This window comes from Azolla caroliniana, unplaced genomic scaffold, assembly GCF_043228905.1.
Source record: "Azolla caroliniana isolate FFs.n. ecotype wild unplaced genomic scaffold, voAzoCaro1.0.p SCAF_13, whole genome shotgun sequence".
Taxonomy (NCBI): Eukaryota; Viridiplantae; Streptophyta; class Polypodiopsida; order Salviniales; family Salviniaceae; genus Azolla; species Azolla caroliniana.
In genome coordinates, this window is record NW_028230448.1 from 10,075,109 (window position 1) to 10,091,419 (window position 16,311).

General features: G+C 35.9%; 1 protein-coding gene across 1 annotated transcript in view; it reads left to right on the forward strand.

Annotated features, from left to right (window-relative positions):
- The window catches only part of LOC147856077 (dynein-1-alpha heavy chain, flagellar inner arm I1 complex-like), a 52,963-nt gene that overhangs the window by 21,876 nt on the left and 14,776 nt on the right, over positions 1 to 16,311 (forward strand). Inside the window, exons 27-50 of the mRNA XM_087329097.1 lie at positions 13 to 108; positions 815 to 902; positions 1,028 to 1,138; positions 1,234 to 1,329; positions 1,559 to 1,795; positions 2,024 to 2,166; positions 2,255 to 2,543; positions 2,973 to 3,205; positions 4,708 to 5,074; positions 5,194 to 5,358; positions 6,510 to 6,655; positions 6,763 to 7,000; positions 7,408 to 7,527; positions 7,721 to 7,926; positions 8,648 to 8,972; positions 9,159 to 9,390; positions 12,337 to 12,563; positions 12,659 to 12,777; positions 14,047 to 14,248; positions 14,332 to 14,574; positions 14,678 to 14,764; positions 15,400 to 15,579; positions 15,731 to 15,873; positions 16,037 to 16,241. Coding sequence (XP_087185223.1) covers positions 13 to 108; positions 815 to 902; positions 1,028 to 1,138; positions 1,234 to 1,329; positions 1,559 to 1,795; positions 2,024 to 2,166; positions 2,255 to 2,543; positions 2,973 to 3,205; positions 4,708 to 5,074; positions 5,194 to 5,358; positions 6,510 to 6,655; positions 6,763 to 7,000; positions 7,408 to 7,527; positions 7,721 to 7,926; positions 8,648 to 8,972; positions 9,159 to 9,390; positions 12,337 to 12,563; positions 12,659 to 12,777; positions 14,047 to 14,248; positions 14,332 to 14,574; positions 14,678 to 14,764; positions 15,400 to 15,579; positions 15,731 to 15,873; positions 16,037 to 16,241 — 4,498 coding nt within the window. The remainder of the gene's footprint in view (positions 1 to 12; positions 109 to 814; positions 903 to 1,027; positions 1,139 to 1,233; positions 1,330 to 1,558; positions 1,796 to 2,023; positions 2,167 to 2,254; positions 2,544 to 2,972; positions 3,206 to 4,707; positions 5,075 to 5,193; positions 5,359 to 6,509; positions 6,656 to 6,762; positions 7,001 to 7,407; positions 7,528 to 7,720; positions 7,927 to 8,647; positions 8,973 to 9,158; positions 9,391 to 12,336; positions 12,564 to 12,658; positions 12,778 to 14,046; positions 14,249 to 14,331; positions 14,575 to 14,677; positions 14,765 to 15,399; positions 15,580 to 15,730; positions 15,874 to 16,036; positions 16,242 to 16,311) is intronic.

Sequence of the window (16,311 nt, forward strand, 5' to 3'; positions counted from 1 at the left end):
TATTTAATACAGATATTTAGATTTAGAGGAACGCAGCAGAACACGTTCTTTGTATGGAGTTGTGGACAAGCCTGAAGATATGGCCTTAATTTTTGGTATTCGGAAGAGGTGAGTGATTCTTTTGTATCATACGCTCAGCAGTTGGCATGATAAAATATGAATCTGTTTTTAGAATATTTGGTTAGCTTGTTGAATAGGGCTCTCTGCTTCTTCAGCCTCTGACACAGAATCTTTAGTAGGACTTATGTGTATCTGTTAAAATTTGAGTTTGTAGATAATTGCCAGTCTAAAGTCCTTTTCCACTAATGCTTGGATTCGATTCTTTTGATAGATGCCCTTTGCAATCCAATGCAGCTATTGTACATTACACTTTTTTTATGTGAAAATGGATTTATACTATTCCAATAAGTCTACATTTAGATATGATTCATTTGTATCATATGCTTAGCAGTTGGCATGAGAAATTATGTATCCGTTTTAGATTATTTGGTTAGCTCATTGAATAGTGCTCTCTTTTTCTTCAGCCCCTGACACAGAATCTTCAGTAAACCTTATGTGGATCTGTTAAATTTCGATGTAGATAATTGCCAGTCTGAAGTCTTTTTCCACTGATTCTAGAGTTCTTTTGTTAGATTCTCTTGTTAATCCAATGCAGCTATTGTACATGACACTTTGTTATATAAAAATGGATTTAAACTTATTAAAAATTAGTGCACATTAAGATATGTGTATGAACATAGGAGAGCTGTTAACTTTTATTTATTTATACAACTCATTTGGCCTCTCAATGACTAGATCTTGTGTACAAGCTTAGGTGCCTAAGTCTTGAGGAAGAGGCAAAAGTTTTGAGCATTACTTTACATGAAACAAAAAAGAAATTTACAGAAATAACCAAAACCCAGGTTTGCATATCTTGCTGATCATGGAGAGAATTGACAATTTCTATTGGGAAAAAATATTTGATTCCTTGATTTGGTTTGATTCCCTAATGAAACGAAAATAGATTATTCAACAAACATCTTTGCAGGTTATGGATTTCTCAAGGGAAATCTCTGCATTTCGGGATCGTACTGTACAAAAAGGTCCTGGGAAAACGAGTGACCTTGATGTTGGATTACAGTTACTACAGGAATATCAGGTATGGAAGATCTTTATGTTTTTTATATTTATCCCTCTAGTGAAATAGTCTAAATGTCTATGTATGCCTTACTTGGAACTTTGGGAATGCTTCAGTTAGAGCTGGAAAAAGTTCAATTGAAGAGAGAGCAGCTAGTTCTTGCCCTAAAACTTTTTGATCTACCTGTGACACCATTTCCTATGTTGGTGGAGGTGTATACTTTTCCTTTTCTCAAGGATAGTTTAATAAGATCACATAAGTTCTTTAGTGTGTTCCTCTGAATCATATGACATTGTTGTGGCCAGGATTAAATCTCTGTTTAACATTCTCATTTTGTTTACAACTTTATTTTACCTCTAACTTCATTTTCATTACCCATCTATAAATAAATCTCATTAGAATTAATTTTCACAATACTTATGCGATGAAATCCATGTGCAGGTTGAGAATGTTCTAAAGAATGCTGCACAAATATACGTAATTTATGCAGAATTTAAGACCTCAGTAGAGAAGTTTTCAAAGACACTGTGGGCAGAACTGGACATACAGAAAATTGTGTCAGCAACAGATGAGTTCCTTGTGCGGCTTAGGAAGATGCGGAACCTGAAATCTGATCCCACATATATCAATTTAGAGGCAAAAATCAAAGCATTTCAGGATTCTCTACCATTAATTCAGGTCATCTTGACGTTGTAATTTAATATGCAAAGAAAAGTTTTCAATAAAATGGATGTTTAATTACTGGAGGTTGGGAACTCTGAATTTTAGATAATAAATCTCAGGAAGGTGGCTGTTCCTCGTGGTAAATTACACTCAATCAACCTTGAGGCGATAAATACCTTAGTCATGGAAAACTGTCAGTGCATGGATCTCAAATATTATACTCATTGTTTTATGGGAATGCAGGATTTGAAAAGTGAAGCCCTTCGTCCACGACATTGGGATAAGCTTATGAAAGAGACAGAAAAGAGCTTTGACATGGATCCCAAGACATTTACATTAGCAAATTTATTTCGTATGGAACTTCATAAGTTTGCCAGTGTGATAAGGTAATGATGTGGTGAATGTTTACCACAAAGCTATTTGTATGATGAATTTTATGTAGATTTTGGTCATCAAAACACAAGTTTGATGCAGTGAAATAACAACTGCTGCCACAAAGGAATTAAACATAGAGATGGAAATGAAGAAGATGGGAGACACATGGAGAGAACAACAATTTGAAATTTTTAAGTACTCCAAAGATGGTCAAGACAGAGGTTGGGTCCTTAAGTCAACTGAACAAGTAGTTTTATTACTGGAGGATATGGCGTTAAACCTGCAAAGTATGACAAACTCCCGTTATGTTCGTGCGTTTCTCGATGACGTAAATTTCTGGGAAAAGAAGCTCAGTCTAATGGGAGAAGTCATTGAAATCTGGATGCAGGTTTGAATTTACCCATCTTTTCTGTATTTAACAAGATGTGAATTGGTATATGAACAAATTTCTGAAATCTAACAATGAGTGAAAGTATTGAGATTATGGCATGATGCAAATCATTGCTATTATGTACTAACAATATGAAATGTAATTAATTTCTAGTCTTACATACCATGAAACTTTTTAATGCTTTTTAAGAAGTCAAAATGAACTATGAAACTGTAGGAGATATCGCTTCTTACAATGCTGTCCTTTGAAAACAACAAACCAAAATAAATATACTAGTTTAGTAAAACTGCCTAAACTGCCATTGAATCAGGTTTAATAATTCTTGGCTCTAAACTCTTAAACCACACTTGTGAAACTATAATCAGGTTTATCTGAAAAATAGTATTCCAAACCAACAACTTTTACAGTGTAGCTTTCTATTTACAGGTGCAAAGAAAGTGGATGTATCTGGAGAGTATTTTTGTAGGATCAGACGATATCCGTCATCAGCTCCCAGAAGAAGCAAAACGATTTGATAACATTGACAGGATCTGGAAGAAGATAATGGCGGAGACTGCCAAGAACCCAATCATCCTTGATGCATGCACAACCCCGGACAGATTAGCAACTCTAACCAGCCTCTTTCAACAGCTAGAAACTTGCCAGAAATGTTTAAGCGAGTATGTGTTCCACGGCAGTATAGCTTTCAATGAGCTAATAAAAAAAATATTAACTGCTTTCATGTGATCTAACAAGCTAAAGCTCATCAATGGACCTAATGTATGTGCAAACATCTGCCCCACAAAGACAATTGATCAACAGAAGTCAAAATGATGGGGGTAGAAACATTTGCTGGTCGGTTCTAGGTCCCATGAACTCTAGAGGTGTGGATCATGAAACTCTACATGGAACGTAGCTCATGTGATTGCCAACATGTCTATCACTCTTCTGATGATAGATAGATTGTGAGTATATGGTGATCAACGGACTACCTTCGCTCGTCTTAACATTCATAAGAGATTTCATTTCTCAAGTAAAGGCATCCTTGAATGCTTTCTGCCCTACGAAACTAGTTGGTACCACCACAGTAGTATATTTATCCAAATATTCTTTGTAAATCATGTTGGGAGAGTCATTGACATGGACATTTCTTGCCAAACTGTTGGGGTTTACAAATTGGTCAGTTTGCTCTTTAGCACTTCGTTCGCACTTCTTGATATTTGACATTCATGTGTCCCTATACAATAGAGAATATGAAATTGTGGAAAGGCTCATTATCTGGTAGAATCATACAGAATTGTTGGTATGATGAGGAGTATTGCGATACAAGAGAGGCTTGAAACACAGTAACTCTAGGGATTTGTATACACGAACAAGCTAGAGCAGCCTTCCAATGCCTTGTTAGGAAGAACAAGACATTGTATTTGGCTGAATTTGAAGCACATATGTATCGCTTGTTTCTAGGGCAAGTAAGTAAAATCGAAAATGTTTAATGAGAGGCAATCTACCACACAACTGACTGCACCTCAGCTTTGGTATGATATATGGAAAAATATGATATGGTATCCCTGGGCAGTCCCGATTTCCCTAACCAGATGTAAGAAACGAACATAAGATTTTATCAAACATGAAAGAGGTTTGATTAAGATTCATGTGGTTTATGGCATCAAAAAGTTGTATGTGTTCAAAAAATTGTATGTGGTACATTTGTAAGGTATGTAGTACGCGCTTTCTGTTATAAAATTTGGAATCATTGAATGCCATTAGAATGTGCTTACATCTGAGAATGTACCAACGCCAGGCCATTTCAACAATATTAATGCTTATCTAGGAAAAATTTGGATTAATTTCTGTAGGAGTTGAAAAACATTTTCCAATATATCATCAATGGGACGATATGAATTTAATTTTCATAATTTCTTTGATTGCATGACCAAGGCACTCCTTTTCTATGAAGCTTCTAGGAATGTTTCCCTTGATTAATCATGTCTTGAACTGTACAAAATGCTTTTCTGTAATGAAATGCAATTTTTGGTTAATAGCTTATGAAACATTTGCCGGGTCCTCTTTTGTTCAAACATACCCCATTTATAGACTAATTTTGTTTATGAAGAGAAAACCCTTTTACAAGTTTTGTTGATGTGGACTGATAATCATTAGTATATTGTAAATGATTTAATAGGTATTTGGATACAAAAAGAAATGCCTTTCCAAGGTTTTTCTTCATTTCAGATGATGAATTGCTTTCAGTACTAGGGAGTTCGGATCCAACCACAGTACAAGAGCATATGCTTAAGATGTTTGATAACTGTGCAGCCTTGAAATTTGGTGATAGGAACAAGACAGTTATTGGGATGCGTTCTTCTGAGGGAGAAACCTATGATTTGAGGACCCCTGTAGCAACAGATGGACCTATAGAGGTCTGGATAAAGGCAGTCGAAACTGAAATGAGATATTCTTTGTATCAAATTGCCAAAGCAGGGGTCTTTTATTATGCTAGAGCAGAACGCTCGGAATGGATAAGGAACAACCTTGGCATGGTCACGCTGGTGAGTTTTCAATTTCAATATCATTTTGTATGTTTTGCAATCAATTAATCTTTGATTTAGGCACTCAATGATGTTGTGCTTGAGTGTGAAGTTACTCAATCACCTACGTTTCTCTGTAGGCTGGGAGTCAAATATGGTGGACATGGGAAGTTGAAGATGTGTTTCAAAGTGTGAGAAAGGGAAATAAAAGCGCAATGAAGCAGTTCAGTGCTAAGTGTACGGAACAGTTAACTGATCTAGTTTCAATGGTTCGATCAGATCTCAGTTCGTTGCAAAGGAAAAAGGTCTAATTTCAAACTTTTTCAAATCACTTTTTACCATGTAGTTTGCAGACAGCATTGTTTCTATGACAATGCATATGAAATATAAGTGCAAAGAATGTATTATTCCTAGTTAGACAGTTGGATAGTAGATTGAAATGGGGAAGGAAGACACCATAAAAGCATAGCTTGAAAAAACAAGCGGTTTGCATAATCTGATGTTACCATGTAGTTTGCAGACAGCATTGTTTCTATGACAATGCATATGAAAATTGAAATGGGGAAGGAAGACACCATAAAAGCATAACTTGAAAAAACAAGCGGTTTGCATAATCCGATGAAGAAAAAAGAAACAAAGCTATATTAATGTCTTTAATAGGTGAAAAATGGCTTATTACTCTGAGTCAGATATTTCCTCTTAGAAATTTTGTCTTGTATTTGAGAACAAAAACCTAAAATGAATATAGCTACGGTAGTAGAATTTCAGAAGGTACCAGAGAATCATGTTATCATAGCACTTAACATTCTGAACTGAGATGGACTAAAAATTCTGCCTTCAAAATATTCCCAATATATGCTGATCTAATTTACAAAGGTTTCCGAAGTGAGGGAATCACCTTCAATGTTGGATGATGACGGCCTTTATTTCTGTTGACAATGGTGACGGGATTGTGTCTCAGATTGATGCGGCCAATGTGCACGTCAAATTATTGTTGTCCACTCTCAGTTATTATAGCAATTGTTGACATTGAGGTGTTGGGTATGGAGCTGCAATACAGTCTAGTCATAAGAAGTGTCCATTTGTCATTTCTTGATTCTTCTTGTCTTCACAACTGCCTTAGATTCAGAATTTTTTGCTGCATTATAGCTCCATGAATTTCTATGCATGAACTAAATAAAATGTTTGAATAACTATTATTCATCTATCTTTAAATGCATGTGTGAGATCACATGTATGCTTGTTACTCCTAAAAATCTTCTCCTATATTACATCTGGAAGTGTATTCTGTGAGGAATTTGCCAAACCATTAGAGATGAAACTCCTTGGGAGATTCAGCTTATGGTGTGATAAACTGGCTGATTAAGTATATACTTAATCAATTTATTTTCCTATTTTTTATATTTATATAATTAAGAACTGAATATTTTCTAATATCAGTTGGCTTTCTGAACAGGTAAATGCTCTGATTATTGTCAATGTACATGCAAGGGACATTATTGACAGCTTTGTTCGAGACAGCATCCTTGATTGTAGAGAGTTCGCTTGGGAAAGTCAACTAAGATTTTACTGGGATAGGACAATTGATGATATACTAATAAGGTTTCTGTGTTACCAAATTGATAAAATTAAGATCCTAAACTGACATACTGCCAACAGTCACTAATCAACATTTCTGCTATAAATAAACGGATGAGTATATTTTCCAGGCAATGCACAGGAACTTTCCGCTTTGGATATGAGTACATGGGGCTGAATGGAAGGCTTGTTATTACATCCTTAACAGACCGTTGTTACATGACTTTAACAACAGCACTTACTTATCGTCTAGGTGGAGCTCCAGCAGGACCAGCAGGGACTGGGAAAACGGAGACAGTTAAGGATTTAGCAAAATCTATGGCATTACTTTGTGTTGTTTTCAACTGTGGTGATGGCCTTGATTATAAAGTAAGTTGTGTAAGATTTCAATTAAGATCATGATAAAGTAAAAATATTGTGTGAAATTTAGTTTTCTAATGAAATACTATTGTAGAGATACCATTCAATCTGAACAAAGCTAAGATATTTTGATGGCTGTTAATTTGTGTGGTGAAGTTAAACACTTTCAATTATGCAACAGTTCGAGAAAAATAGCAAGAGTTTATTGGCCTACAACTTTTAGCAATATTTGGAATAAGTAGTAACTAGACAATTTAGACAACAGTTTACATGGAAACACAATTTAGATAACTCCTGGTATAAAAACAGAGTACACAATCTGTTTATTTTTCTCTTTGGAAATACTATCTAAAAAATGTTACTTTTTTGTGTAATTGGGAAATTCTTTTCTGACACATAATGAGTCCTTTTCTAAGGCCATGGGATCAATATTCTCTGGGCTAGTTCAATGTGGAGCATGGGGATGCTTTGATGAGTTCAATCGTATTGATGCAGAAGTCTTATCTGTTGTCTCTTCACAAATCAAACAAATTCAGGTGCAATTATCTGTGTTCTACATGTTCTTATCTTTATATTTGTTATCATCTTAAATAAACTCTTTGATTGAAAGAAGATTGTCACATGGTGAAACAATATTATTTCCTATTACATAAACGATTCAAACATCTGTAAGTAGAACTTGGATTTAGATATTGTTTCTTATCAAAGTTATTAATTTGTTTCTTGCAGGAGGCACTGAAAAATGGTTTGAAGAGATTCCAATTTGAAGGAAAAGAAATAGCGTTAGACTCTAGGACTGGAATATTCATTACAATGAACCCAGGATATGCAGGAAGGACAGAGCTGCCTGATAATCTTAAGGCACTCTTCCGCCCAGTCACTATGATAGTGCCAGATCTGCAGCAAATCTGTGAAATTATGCTTTTTTCTGAAGGGTTTGAATCTTTACTATTGAAAAGTGTGATTAAATCTCAATTTGTAGAAAAGAAGTTTGAAGAAAGAGAAATAAATTTGCAAAATTTAGGAGTGAGTTGTTTCTACAACTGAACTAACCATGGCTATCCACTGTAGCTACGAGATATCTAACAAATAGTGAAATGCCCCTAGCAATGGGGTAGATTAGAGGCATCTTGGCTAGCGGAGATTTCTATGCTTACTATTTTTCATGTTTGGATAGATTTGAACTTCTCATTGTTTAGTCTTTTATATAGTCTATTAGTTTCCAGTTAGATGCGAGAAGGATTATATCATTCTAATCTGCAATTTTGGTTTCATAACTATAGCATTTTGACCTTTAAGGTCCTCTATTAATATCATGAAACCCGTAGAAAGATCCATTATTTCACACCAGAATGTGGCTATGTCAAATAAGGTAATATGCTAGAAGCTGGAAATCTTTAAATAAGATATGGAAAGCTTTAAATTAAATGGGGCTGTAAAATTCTAGGAACTAAAAAGCTGGAAATAAGGTAAGGAAATCTATAATTCAAAAGAATAAGAATGGCTAAACATTAACTCCATGAAATTTCGGTACCATCTAATATAGATATAGATGTGTATATTACCGTATTTTTAAACCAAACTGGCATTTGAGATAATGAGAGATTACATCTTAAAACCCAAAAGAGTTTCCTGAAATATTTCTAATCAATGCAGATTTGACATGGCAAAAGTCCTTGCAAAGAAGATGACAGTGCTCTACAAACTTGCTAGGGAGCAACTTTCTAAGCAATATCATTATGACTTTGGTCTGAGGGCATTAAAATCTGTTTTAGTGATGGCTGGTGCTTTAAAACGTGGTTCACCTGACATGAGTGAGCAGCTTGTGCTGATGCGTGCCCTCCGTGATATGAACCTCCCAAAGTTTGTCTTTGAAGATGTACCATTATTTTTAGGCTTGATCAATGATCTATTTCCAGGATTGGACTGCCCACGTGTCCGTTATCCACAACTGAATGATGTTGTGGAACAAGACTTAAAGGTTAATGTGAACTTCAATTTTTTAAAAATATGTCTACTTTGCTTGTGCAAATGATTTTTTTAATCATGAATATCTTGTGGGAAAGACTTGTGTTTGTCGAGAATCATGTTTTTGTTTGCAATTTTGTACACGCTTCTATATTTTATCCTGTCAAAATGAAAACGAAATCTTGTTACCCTGTCACAGGAAAATGGATATCTTGTCATGGTAGGACCAAGTGAGCAAGTTGATAAAGTCATTCAACTTTATGAAACAATGCTTACTCGTCATACAACAATGGTAGTCGGACCAACAGGTGGAGGAAAGAGTGTAATAATTCAAACACTGTCTCGTGCACAAACAAAGATGGGGTACCCTACAAAGCTTTTCATTATAAATCCCAAGGCACAGCCAACAAGTGAACTATATGGCTTGATGGGTAAGTTTTTCTTTCTTACTTTCCAAAAAAGATTGGGTGTGTGTCTCCCTCAATTTTGTTTTCTTGGTTTTTTCTTTGGACCATTGTCTCTACTCAAGCATGCTGTTTAACACTAGTCAACCGTAGGTACAAGAACGGAAGCACAATTCTTCTTGGGAGAGGAAAGGGCGGCATATAAATGATCATGATCCAAAACATATGTAGGAGTAAAAGTCACAGGGCCTCGCTTCTGCTTATGTGCATATGCTCGAATTTCTAGTGGATATGGAGCCCTTGATGCTCTTGAAAGACAATTGACTCATTTACAGTTCCAACAACCACGAACTAAATTGTGGCTATTTGATACTCTTGCCAGACTGATCCTTATAGTAGAAACCTGGGCACCAATTCTTAGCAAGGCAAATAACTAGAAAGATTTAGAGATACCTTTGATTTTAATGATTGCTCGCATGGTAAGGACCAAAGCATTGGTGCCCATTACATAATCCAGATGGAGATGGGAGTAGCCCCAATATCACTGGTGCATTATTCTGATCAGTGACCAGTATCCAACGGCTTTAGAATCCTTCAAAATTTCAAATTTCAAAATAACTTTCTGAACGAGGAGATGATCATTGTTGGTATGCTGAAATGCAAGAATGGTTTGAGTCACATGGCATAAGGATAAATGCACCACCCTTATTCTGATATAGCTTGGATTTTCCCCATCTAAGCATAACCAAAGTGGGAAAAGATACCATCAACTTGGATAACAGAAGAAAAGAACCCAAAAACATCTCTTGGTAGGAACGTGGCCCACTATGAGGCACACATCTTACACATATCGGAGGATAGATTAATCATTACACCCTCTTATATGGACATACATCTATCATAAACTCTGTATGGTGTCTAATCATGGATTGGAATCTGATGAACACTATTTTTGTCACTGTGTTGTTTTTCCTGAAATATGAGGCAGATAATGTTGCCACTTGAACCATGGATTTAGGCCACTATACAAGGTTATAGAATATGAGGACCGTTGGTGGTTGGGGCAGTTTCTACTAGAACTCAAGATACAAATGGAGCAGTTGTTACATGATAACATTACAACCACACATGATCATCGACAAAGTATAATCATAACTTCCTTTAGCCCCTATCACACCTAGCTACAAGTCAATCAAGGGCGACACAAGTGGTCTCAGCCTCATGGACTCCGGTCTCACCAACCACCCTTGTCATCAACATACATATAAAGGACTTAATTCATGCCACTGTAGGTGCTTCCCTCGTGTTGGAGATCTCTCCATTTTGGAAGAGATCATTTAAACACAAAAATCACAATCTGACTTGAGAGAAATTTTCAATAAAAAGATTCTTTAGTCACGTTTTATTTTTATTTACTTGCTTCTTTACATTCATTTGGTTTGTTCTCAAAGACGAGACAACATTTTAAGAGGTAGTATCTGGTTTGGGTTTATATGCCATTCTGGCCTCTTAAAAACATGTCAATATATCTTTCTTCTTCCTTCTTTCTTGCTACCATCTTCTGCCAGATATCTTTGTCTATGTTGTATACTTCGTCACAGAGGCTTCACAGCTGGTACTAGAACCAATAGCAGAGGAGGCTTCATTTCTGGGAACCTCCGTGCAAGCCTGAACTTGTCCCTTCAAGCAGATCTGGATAAGATTGGAATGAAAAGCAGATGCCCTGGGATTTTATGCTACAGTGTTGGCCATTATCCCGATTTTTTCAATTGACCCTGCTACAGGGATAGAGATTCCTCAAAGTCAGAACATTTCCAAACCAAAAAAACTGGAGGATTTATATTGTTTTTTCTTGTAACAAAGGTAATCGTGTACACTGATTTTATGCATTGCCTAAATGACAGAAGTTCGATTGGAGACGGTTTGGAGAAGATGTTATTCTAAGTTATTTGATATTTGTTGTTCGGGGAAGAAGTGGATTATAAGAAAATGGTTGACTCTGGTTGTCCTTGTTTTCCCAGAGCTTCTTCTAAGTTCTGCCCTCTGGTATCTGGAAGAGCATGGCAATGGGGAATTCCTGCTCCTCCTTTGTCTCAGTTCAGTTAGTTGACCACAGAAACAAGGTTTTGTACCTTCTATGGTGACTGTACATTCCATGAGAGGATGATTTGTTACTTGTAGACTTGGCGAGTATTTTCATTGTCATATTAATGGGTCATCAATGCAAGGCTTGTTCCCGAAAGTCTGTCTTGGTGTGTTCTTGGGGCGATTTGCACGGCGTCATTTGACTAGTCAATAAGAACCTGAAGATGTATTCAACAATTCTGAAGGATTTTTGTACAAATAATAGAAAGTTCTGTTTAAAGAAAAACGGCTCAGGTGCAATTTCTGAAACCAAAATATATTACTGAACAGTAATACAGCATTTTTGTCTCTCCAAAATGCAAGATCTTGAGCATGAGTTGGGTGGTGAGCCGTTAGAAGATTATATTTGGCTGCATCGAATGTGTCTATGAGGACATTGAAGTCACCATTACAACTTGTTGGAGTTCATGCTCATGCAAAAAGGAGATATTAAAAAGCTATTTTCAAGGTTTCCATTTTGCAGTGGCAGTACATCTGTATGGATACATATTTATAATGAAAGACTTTACAGGGCTGTTCTGCCATTATGCATAGAACATTTCTTGTTATAGTTGCTGGTACATAATTTCCATCAAACCTGTTATATCAGGCTCACTATATCTCAACTAACATATTTGTTGATTTATCATGTTTTGTATTTCTGTTCTTCATTATTTCCTGACGCTTAGTCATAATATATTTCTTTTCTAAAAAAGGATAACTGCTCCAGGCTTGGATGCTATTTATTTTGTTTATGTAATTCGATGGAGATGCTTGTTATTCTTTATCCTGATTTTGAAAATAAGAGATAAAAAATGCATGCTTATATTACCCACTGGGTTCTGACAGATCCTGATACTCGCGATTGGACTGATGGTTTATTGTCGAATATATTTCGGGAGATGAATAAACCCCTTCCAAGTGATAAAAACGATAAAAATTATCTTGTGTTTGACGGTGACGTAGATGCACTTTGGGTAGAAGACATGAATAGTGTAATGGACGATAACAAGCTTCTTACACTCCCAAATGGGGAGAGAATACGCTTGCAAAGTCATTGCAATCTTCTGTTTGAAGTAAGATTTTTTTTTGAACTAGAAAAGACTAATTAATTTGTTAAAATAAAAAGAAATGTCATGACTCATCATTAGTAATATTCAAATTACTTCAGGTGGCAGACCTACAGTATGCTTCCCCAGCAACAGTTAGTAGATGTGGAATGGTTTTTATTGACAACAAGAATCTGGGCTACCATCCTTATATTTGGAAATGGTGTAATACAAGGACAGGGTAAAATAATAACCACAGACCATTAAGAGTTCAATATAATCATCTAAAGTAGGTTTTGAACATATTCGTCAGTGACAATATTATTCTTTTTAAGTAATTACAATAAATCCTTAAAAATAAACTGCCCAACAATATTGTTTCCAGGTTAGATTAAGAATTTTTTACTCCACATTCATCTCTATTCTCAATTATAGTCCTTACCAACCAGGAGGCTGTGTGTATAATTAATACAACCATGGTCGATGGGTTTTTAACTCATTTTCTGCACTGAAGCATTGTAAACATCTATAATCTCAAACCTGGGCTGGTACTATTACAAGTATTTTATTACTCTCAACTCCTATAGGCTACACAGACATCACCTAGACATTTTAGAAGCCACAAACTAAGGGGTGACATTTCAACATTATACCAAGTCATGCGATGATTTATGCTTCTCCAGCCTACTACAAGGAGAATCAGCACCGTCTTCACACCAGAGATCTCAGTAATATAAAAGGATTAACTATTTCATTTGGCCAATCACTCATATTGGGCTTCAGTGGTTCTTAAGCTCATCACACTGTCGATCATTCCACTTCTCGTTGGTGTAGCTTAAAGCTGCTGTCTCTCTCAAGCGGTGTTCTTGGTTGCATGTTGCATATACACCTGGCTTACATGCATGTAGGGTTGCCTGGCAGGATTGTATTAAGAGCAATGACTGGTTAATATTCTCCACTTAAGAGGATGCAAGTATGTCCGTGCTGACTTTGACAAATGATCCCGAGACACATTTAACATGTTAACTTCATGTTTCCTGAATTTCAGATGAGCTTTTCTAATTTAGTTAGATTTTGTGTTCCCAAATGTGAAACCAAATTTTAAGATGTAATCTATAGTTCTTTCTCCTAGAGATTTTCTGTCTGATGTTAATGTAGCTTTCTTTCTTTATTTGTTGTCAACCAGCTCACAGATACAATACACATATTCCACAATTTCGTATAACATTTTATGATATTTGACATTGGTGGTCACCAATCTTACCCTATACAATTTACCTTGGTGCAAATTTAGATATCTTGGTATACTTGTATTTATTGTAGTAGAAATGTATGATCGTTATATTAATGAGACACCACAATACACAGCTGAAGGTTATAGATAAAGAGGGTACAGCTGATGAAATATATGATTAAATGTAAAATGGACACTTTGATGTCATGCTGACATGACATATGTTATGGAATATTCTATGGCTAAAGAAGTTAATCTTTCTTTTATCACTTAAAGAGAGGAGGCTGGGTGGCTACGAGAGCTAATGGAAAAGTATGTGAATAAATGTGTGGATTACATCCTGGAAGGAATCATAGACAATGAAATAACCACACCACTACTCCAAACTGTTCCTCGCACCAACCTAAACCTAGTTATGCAGCTATGTTCTCTTATCGAGGCAGTTTTAAGTGGTGAACAAAAGGTTTCTTCAATGCAGGTAAGGCAGCAATTGCACCACAGGATTCATTTTGCTTCATTTCATTCATATATGAAGCATGTGTGCTTTTTGGCAAATAACAGACCTTGGAAGCAGTTTTTATTTTTTGTCTAATTTGGTCCCTTGGGGGAGCAATTGTCCAAACATTAAATATCCAAGGTCGCTCTCGGTTTGATAAGTTTGTGAAGGACATTGCTGGTCTTCCATTAAGTACTGGTGACCCATTGCCACCAAACCAATTGCCAAGTGAATTGCTCTACGATTACTACTTCAATATTATTGATCTCAAGTGGTGCTCATGGAACTCTATGGTTCCTGAATTTCAAGTAAGTCTTGGCACTATTCTGTCTCTTCTTTGTGAGAAATCCAGGATATTTTCAGCATTATGAAATGATAACTTACTGAAGAACATATTTCTCGTTGTTTCAGCCACCACCTGATCGTTTATTTAGCAGTATTTTGGTGCCAACTATTGACACTGTTCGTTCTACATGGATTCTTAAAACCTTAATTCAGGTAAATACACTCTGGTAATACATGAAACCAGAAGCTCAATTTAATCTCTCATTTCAACTTTACCGTGGATCCGTTTTTGTACATATCCACAAGTATAAGTAGTAATAATCAAATTTTTGTGTATTAAACATCCTCACCTGTCTTGTGTGGAAAAACTGCCATCCATGACCTTGTAAAAGAATTCTCCACCACAAGCAGGATATGAATATCCCTTTCTATTAGGTTCAATATTGCATCTCCCAGCTTTAGTAGCATGAAATTACATGGTCTGTGTGATAGTACACTATAGGAGAACATGCATCTAATCCACAGGTCTAATCCCATTCAAAACTGCCATAACTACTATCAACGTCCAATTAAAATAAAGTTAAAACCAGTTCTCTCAATATGGCCAGTGTGCGCTTTCAGAAGATTTTGAGTAACAAGGTTTTTCCTAAGGCCTTGTGGAGTCAAACGTATGTGGACATATGGAGGCCATAACTGATCTGCTTGTGGTAGTCTTGATTTTAAGTAGTCACATTTAATAAGGCCTCACAAATAACTACTCACATAATAGTCACACTAGAGACTTGGCCTATTGCTTTAGCAAAAGGTTAATTGTAATAAACCGCTAAAATTCAATTTCTCCCCAACAGGTTGGAAAGCCAGTGCTATTCGTTGGAGAGAGTGGAACAGCAAAATCTGTTGCAATCCAGAAATATTTAGGTAGTTTGCCAGTTGCAGAAAATCTTATCCTAAATGTGAATTTTAGTAGCCGCACAACATCAATGGATGTTCAACTAACAATTGAGGATTCTATAGAGAAACGAACCAAGGTATGGCAATCATTTGATGAGTATATCGTACCCTCATTGCATTATTTGCCAATGGGAATGATATACTCTTTTAAGTCAATAGTCTTTATTTATAGTACACACTAGGATGATAAGAATAGTTTTTTATATGGTTTACTATGTTGATTTGAAGGATGTTTATGGACCTCCTCTAGGAAGACAAATGATACTATTTATTGATGATTTGAATATGCCTAAAGTGGATACTTATGGTACTCAGCAACCTATTGCATTCCTAAAATTGCTTATCGAACGTGGAGGATTTTATGATAGAGGGTAAGTAAAGAGACAAGCTTTCTTGCTGGTAGGATCTTGAACTGTATAACTAAAATAACAGTCTGCTTTTCTCTTGTCATCTAGCAAAATATTATGAAAATGCTTAGGCTCTTTATCTACCATAGTAAATCATGTATTGAGTAAAATAAAATTATCTCCTCAGAAAAGAGCTAAACTGGAAGAATATAAAAGATGTGAAGTTTGTCAGTGCCATGGGCCGACCAGGTGGAGCAAGAAATAATGTGGATCCTCGATTCATTTCACTTTATTCTACTTTTGAAATCCAGTTTCCAGCTACAGCATCTCTGTTTCACATTTATAACTCAATTTTATCAGTTCACGTCAAAAGTCTGGCAACAGAAATACATGTATCTCTCCTACCTTTCACACTATTTATAGAAAAAAGAGCTCATTAGTAACAACAGCGATAGAACCAAA